This window comes from Podarcis melisellensis (assembly GCF_964234715.1).
Source record: "Podarcis melisellensis genome assembly, chromosome: Z".
Classification (NCBI taxonomy): Eukaryota; Metazoa; Chordata; class Lepidosauria; order Squamata; family Lacertidae; genus Podarcis; species Podarcis melisellensis.
This window is the reverse complement of record NC_138547.1, coordinates 9,526,615-9,534,000: the sequence shown is the minus strand read 5'-3', so window position 1 is coordinate 9,534,000 and position 7,386 is coordinate 9,526,615. Positions and strand designations below refer to the sequence as shown.

At 47.7% G+C, this 7,386-nt stretch overlaps 1 protein-coding gene across 2 annotated transcripts in view; it reads left to right on the top strand.

Moving 5' to 3' along the window:
- The first annotated feature begins 1,594 nt into the window (after positions 1 to 1,594).
- ARRDC1 (arrestin domain containing 1) overlaps positions 1,595 to 7,386 on the top strand; it is a 52,187-nt gene continuing 46,395 nt past the window's right edge. The window contains exon 1 of one of the 2 annotated variants that reach the window (XM_081896548.1): positions 1,595 to 2,014. In XM_081896548.1, the coding sequence (XP_081752674.1) occupies positions 1,897 to 2,014 (118 nt within the window). In that variant the 5' untranslated portion in view covers positions 1,595 to 1,896. The remainder of the gene's footprint in view (positions 2,015 to 7,386) is intronic. The other variant, XM_081896547.1, reaches the window with a different exon arrangement.

Here is a 7,386-nt window from a genome sequence, read left to right as displayed (position 1 = left end):
TCTGGTGAACCGGGTTCGCATCTCCGCTCCTCCACATGCAGCTGCTGGGTGACCTTGGGCCAGTCACACTTCTTTGAAGTCTCTCAGCCCCACTCACCTCACAGTGTTTGTTGTGGGGGAGGAAGGGAAAGGAGAATGTTAGCCGCTTTGAGACTCCTTAGGGGAGTGATAAAGCGGGATATCAAATCCAAACTCCTTCTTCCTGAGCTCTTTTGCAGAAGGATGAGATGGAAGCATAGCAGCAGCAGCAACAGATGCCAATGTAGGTGGCTTTTTAATGTGTTTTTTGATATCTGATATGTTTTAGGCACACACATGACACACCCCATAGGGAACTGCATAGTTCAATTGGAGGAGCAAATGGTCTGCTTTCAGACGACCCCAGGGTCACTCTCCAGGAGGGGCTGGGAAAACACTTCTGCCAGTCAGCAAGTCAATACTCGGCTAGCTGGACTACGACTCGACTCAGAATAAAGCAACTTTCTCGGTTCCTTTGTTTTGCACACAGAAAGTGTAAGACCCAAAATCCCATTTGGATCCTACAATAACTTACAGAAGGAAATACTCCTTGTTCCTTCCCATGGGCATCCAAAAAGTATAAAACAATGCAGCTGCATAAGGGCATGAATAATTCCCAAAATATAATTACAAACGAGCCTCTTAAATATGTAAAAGTATGCGTTCAATGAGAGGCGTCAACCTGCTTTTGCTGGGTTATCTCATTTATATTAGGTCTAACTTGAGACAAACAAACTCTCATCTCCTCAACACAAACAAACCTTTCTGTTTTCTGATCCTTAATATTTGTCAGAATTGAAAATCCCTGTTCCCAACAATGCATCATGGAGAACTATAGAAGAATAGCCAATGCTCTTGGAAAGAGGCATGGGTACTGCTTCCATACTACATGGGAATCTTTAATGTTTCTTTGATTGTCCCTGAATCTTCCTGCCACACTTACCATCCTCTCCTTCCACATGAGTGTGGGGCACTGCACCCTTAAAAACCACTATACGTTTATAGTATGGAGAAACTTCCAGCTCTGAATGGCTGGAATGTAGTCTATTGTAGAAAGGGAAGAGGCACATCCATTGGCCTGCCCACTTTTGCCCTTGACCCTGCCCATCCATGGGCATATGGCCCCTGGAAGGTAGTTCACAAATGAATTTGGCCCTCGGACTGAAAAAAGCCCCCACCCCCAATGCACAGGATACTGACTAGAGGGACCGATGGTGTGACTCAGTACTAAGGTGCCCCCAAACCCCCCGCAGGAGACTGGGCGAGACTTTACTTCTGTTAACTTGTTAATTCTGTGGTTTTCTGAAGTTGTGCAGGGGTGATGATTGAGAGATTCAGCAGGTATCTTTTGCACTGGACTGGCGATAGACTGCCTCCGAGCCGGGAGGCTCTATCCTCAGCTCTTCTGTCTGGAAGATAAACCTGCACAGCGTCTTATGAATGCGGCTGATCCTGATGAGACCCAAACATAGACCCAACTTCAAAATAAACCCATCATCTCATCTCGCGGGGATGAAATCCAAACGCGTAAATAGCGGCAGCGCGGGGTTAGTGTTTCCTTGACTGGCTGCCTCTGAAGCTGAATGCCAGGATTAAGGAAGGCAGGAGGAGAGGAGGCGGGGCCACGGGATGGCCCTTTAAGGGGCCGGCCATGCGCAGGCCGTCCCCTGAGCAAGCAGGTAGAGAGCGAACGAGAGACGAGCTGCGCCTTCCGCAGTTTTGCCCGGAGAGGCGGAGAGAGCAGAGCGGAGCGTAAAAGCGCAGCAGGCATCAGCCGCCGCCGACCGTCGTCCCGAAGCAGGAAAAAAAGAGGAGCCCGTAGCGACAGCAAGAGCGCAAGGCCTCCATCGTCCGACCCCTTCCAGCTCCGGCTCGGCTATGGGGAAGATCCAGCTCTTCGAGATCCGCCTGGGCGACAGCCGCGTCGTCTACAGCCCCGGCGAGCCTCTGACTGGCACGGTCACCGTCCGCCTGGCTGGAGCGCTCCAGTACCGCGGTGAGCGAGCAAGTAGGGAGGGAGCGGGAGGGGAGGGGGACTCCGTTTCCCACGTCCGTTCCACTACCCTCTCCACGTCTTCCTATTCCCATTAACCCTCTGCGCGAAGCCTGCTTGCGAATAGGTGCAGGGGTGCACAGCTGTCGGGACACTTTTTTTGGGTGGTGGGACCTTTCCACCTGTCGTCCACCTTCTTTCACTCTCTAAGCCCCCTTGCAATTAGGCGCCGAGGCTCACAGTCGCACCGTGTAGCGCCAGGATTACTTTCTTCTTCCCACTTTATTTCGTGGGGGAGAAAGAGGAGTGGCTTTGATGTGCGCGCAGCGGGGGGAAGTTTAATTACGGTTGAGGAAAATATCCTCTGTCTATGCTCAGGGACTGTGTATTGTATCTTTGCCTGGTTTGAGCAGCGAGACTTGATTTTGGGGCGTTGAAGGAGGCCTTAACGTCAAATAAGCCACACCCCACAACTACCTGTCTGAAATGATAACTTTTTTCCTGTTGTCTGTGGCACTGTCTCCCTCTGCCCCATGTCTCTGCTGCCATGTAGGTGTATTTCTCTGTGTGTCTCTTCTGCAGGTCTGTGGTGGTAAAAATCTTAACCCCATCCAGATCCACTGAAGTGGTGGGATGAATCTTAAAATACTTTAGGACCTACATTTTTAGTATTGTAAGTTGTTTTAAACTGTTGTTGACATTCTGTTTTAGTGTTATAACCTGCTCTGGGACCCTAGGGTTAAAGGCAGGTAATAAATTAATAATAGAAATAGCCACACACAAGGAAACCCCCCCCCCCCAATTGTCTGGCTAACTCTTCAGCATTCTTTCGGAAAGGAGTGTCCCAGAGGCTTAACTCCTGAGTGAGTGGTCAGGTCTGGTAAAACCGCTTTCTGTATGCTTTGCCTTGTGATGTGATTGTGTTAGGAGCTTCTGAACATGTGGAGAGTGCTTCAAGTTCTTAGTGCTTGAGTAATCTTAAGCATCTGAGCTTAATGGGCTCATTGCTTCCAGATTTGGTGGAGTAGGAGAGTGACAGGCACCCCAGAACTCTCTTAGTAGAACTTAAGTGTGTTCAGCACAGTTAGGGAGTTTGTGTGAACTGGGGTGGGGAGTGGTCGTCTGGAAGGGGACAGTGTTCTGTTTGGTTTAAGGCGGGGTGGGCAGGAGACAACCTGTGGCTCTTCAGATGTCACTGAAGTCCAACTCCCACCAGTGCCAACCAGCATGGCTATTAGTAGAGGATTATGGGAGCTGTGGCTCAGCAACATCTGCAGTGCCACAGGTTTCCCCACATGTATAAGAAGCAACCCTGAGCATTCTGAAATATTGGTTGCAGGGGAGACAACTTTTTCTATATTCAGCTGAGCCAGAATGAATCAAATATACCAAAAGCCCAAGTTGCATCCATCCTTGTTGATGGTTGACTGAGGCCACAATCCTGTGCATGCTTACCTGAGAGTAAGCCCTACTGAGCATAAAACAACTTGTTGTAGACGTGTATATCATTGGTCTATCTGTGGCATAAACTCCGGACAAACCTTTTTCTGCACGAGGAGAAAAAGGCTGGGTGAGATATATTATTACACTGACTTCTTGAATGTTATGGCTTCCCACCAACCTTGCATGGTAGGTGGGTGACTGGCCCATAGTGACTAGGTGACTTTGTTGAGTGAGGATTTGAACCCAAAGCTCCCTAGCTCTGATCCAATGCTCTTAGCCACTACCCCAGGGGTAGCCAATGTGCCCGCCAGATGTTGCTGAAGTGCAACTGAACCGTGACCATTGGCTGCACTTGACTGGGCCTGATGGGAGCTGGAAGTCTGGAAACATCTGGCAGGCACCAGTACTCCACTAGCTATACCTGCACTATTAGCCGCATGAATAGCCTCTGGAGGCAGAGTGACTTGCTGTGCCCTTTGCGTGGATGCGCATAATGTGTGAAATGTATGTAGCATTGACATCTGGAAATTGGAACATATGGTGCACTTGGATAAGCAGGTTAGGCTTGGGTGTTGTGTGGCCAGGTGGTGGTTGGGGAAGGTGCAGAGCAGAGCTTTCCAAACTTTTCATGTTGGCGACGCACTTTTTAAGACATGCATCATTTCACGACACAGTAATTCAGTTTTACTAGCAAACCAGAGGTTAAACTAACCCCTTCCCAGCCCTAGAAGGGAGTGTGGGGAACGTTTGCGTGACACACCTACGCACTGCAGCCTGACACATTAATGTGTCGCGACACACGGTTTGGAAAGCTCTGGCACAGAGGAACCTGGATAAAACAGATGCCTACATTGGGAGTGGATTTGGAAGTAGATTTCCTTCAACTGTGCAGATCTGCACAGTAGGGATTGAAGCTTCCAGTTTTCTTGTTTTCAACCTGTCCCAATGAGATATAATGCCATGATATTCATCAGCAGGTAGGGAAACTTCTTCCAGCCTGAGGTCCGCATTCCTCTCCTAGGCAGTGTTCCAAGGGTTGCATGACAATGGCGGGCACAACCAGAACCCAAAAGTAAACGGAACAATGGCTTGTACAGTAGGATATAGTACACCAAAACCAAGATCAAGTTCAGTCTATGATTTTTATTATGATGACCCACACTTTAGCAGCAGGTCCCAGGGCAGGTTAGAATAATTTAAAATCCAGTATTAAAAGTAGTGAAAACAGACTGCAGTCACAGGAATGGAGTGAGCCTTGAAGTCACATAGTTCAGGTTTGTCTGTGTATACGCACAACCCTCCATTCTTCAGTCACACAGAAGCACTCAAGGAGGACACAAAGTGGGAGTGGAAAGGGGTGTGGTCTGAGAAGAGGGGTGTGGCTTGCAGAGAAGGAGTGGACTAGGAAGAGACCCAAGGGCCACATCTGGCCCTCTGGTCCTGAGATTTCCCCCTTCCTGATACTTGTAGTGCAATTCCTGAGCGCTCAAAGTGATTTTCTTATATCTCCAGTTGTTCTCACAGTAGCCCTCTCAGCTAGGCTGATGATATTAACCACATAGTGCAGCTTGTGTAGGTTGGACTTGAGTTGTTATTATGTTGTTATTATTTATTAAGCTTATATACCACCCTCTACCCATGCTTCACAAGATAAAATCACAATATAAAAACGCAAAATGCATAATCAAAATAAGGCAGCTCAGTGAAGTCCCTGTTGGAGGTGAGGTTCCAATGGGGAGGGGTACTTCTTCATCATACACAGCAAATACTTCCACATGCTTACTGGGGGAGTAAGTCCCCCTGGGGCTTAGTAAATTGACTTGGTATAGCTCAACCTCAGCATGTTTACTCACAAGTAAGCCCCTCTAAGTTCAGTGGGAATTCCTAGCAGGTGTACTTCAGGCTGCAACCCTAATATCTCTTGGCCACCTTTGTTAGAACTTTTATTGCAAAATATAACCTATATTTCTTCTGAGTATGCCTAGTATCTGAAATGGTAAGTATCATTGCAATGGCCCTGCAAAGAAGTAGGATAGACTGAGAGGTTGTGATTTGCCCAAGGCCACCCACTGAACTTCAAAGCTGAGTGGGCATTTGGACCTGGTGTGACACTCTAACCGGAATGGCCCATGGTCAGAGAGGATGAGAATTTTAGTGCAACAGCCAGCTGTGCTGTGGTCTGTTGTCAGAGACCTGTTGCTATTTCTGCAGCAGGGTCCCTGCTTCCAGCATTCTAGAGCCGCTCCATCAGCATGAAAGGGGGGCTTTTTAGCCACTGTGTACTCCAATAAGGATGTCGGTGGCCCTGGGATGCAGGTAGCGCTGAGGTCTAAACCACAGAGCCTAGGGCTTGCCTATCAGAAGGTCAGCGGTTCGAATCCCCACGATGGGGTGAGCTCCCGTTGCTCAGTCCCTGCTCCTGCCAACCTAGCAGTTTGAAAGCACATCAAAGTGCAAGTAGATAAATAGGTACCGCTCCGGCAGGAAGGTAAATGGCGTTTACGTGCACTGCTCTGGTTCGCCAGAAGCAGCTTAGTCACAAGAGCATGGCATGCAAGCTCTTTTAGGTACAATGGAACTCCACAGGAATCACAGTTCAAGTCATTCTGAAAGAAGATATTGGATTCCATGCCTACTGCCCCAGGAAATTATTTTCTATGAAACATTCCAAAATTACACCAAGCTTAACTCTGCATTGTCATGCAAGGCACTGTCTAGAATACTGCCCTTTGCCAATCATAGTGTACATAGTGTATTTAGAAATGTATAAACCCCACACTATGTTTTGGGCAACCAGAAACCATACACTTGCAGAGCTACGAGAGTGTTTTCCCTTAGATGTCCCAGTGTTGTCTCTAGGTCAACACTAATTTCTTTCCAGGGTAGGGAACCTTTTCCAGCCTGGGTTCCCTTCTGGGAAAGCTTCCAAAGGTCAGTGGTGGGTGGGGTCAGAGGCAAAAGTGGGTGGAGCAACTAATGTAAATCATTTAACGCACAGTAGCCAAAATTCTACACTCACTTGCATACCCTTCTCCATCCTTCATCCAGACAAGGAAGAGGCATGATAAGAATTCGGGGACATACAGTGGACGCTCGGGTTGCGAACGTGATTCATGCAGGAGGCACATTTTCAACCTGCAGCATTCGCAACCCCCAGCGTCGCATCTGCGCACGTGCAGGTCGTGACTTGGTCCTTCTGCACATGCGCAAGCACCGAAACCCAGAACTAACCTGTTCTGGTACTTCCGGGTTTGGCGCGATGCGCAAACTGAAGTGTCTGTAACCCAAGGTATGACTGTATTCCAGCCAGGCAAAAACACTGAAGAAAAGGGATGAGGCATGTGACCTAGGGAAAGTTCTGAGGACCAGATAGAGAGGTGTAGAGGACCACAATGGGATTCTGGGTCTCTCTGTTCCTTATTCCTAATGGTTCTTGGGTCTGAAAAGGTTGAAGACTCCTGCAGGATACATTCTTGGTTGTGTCTTTGTAGGATAGGATGCTGTTCAAAGCTACGGGACAAGGATAACTGTGACTTTAAAGATGAATGGGAACCCTTTACAAAGTATTTGAAGATGCAACAAAGCGAACTGGACTCCTTGGCAGGTTTTGAATAAACATTCACAAACTTTTTATTGATAATAATCAGCTAAATAGTTTGAGGATCTATACAACTTTGTAACATGCAGAAAACAGCATTTTTAGAGAAATCAAAGACTGGAACTGAGGGAAACCAGGGGGTAGGGGCGGGTGGGTTCTGTGGGGGGAGGGAGGAAAAAGAGGGGGGAATAAGGATGATATGTTTCTGGATAATATGTTTTGTTTTAATTTTGAATAATTATTTCTTTTTTTAAAAAAGGATGTTGTTCAAAGCTTAGGGTACATCCCTCCTCTTCCTTACTTTTAAGTGTGTTTTGGGGTCACCCCAGATTTA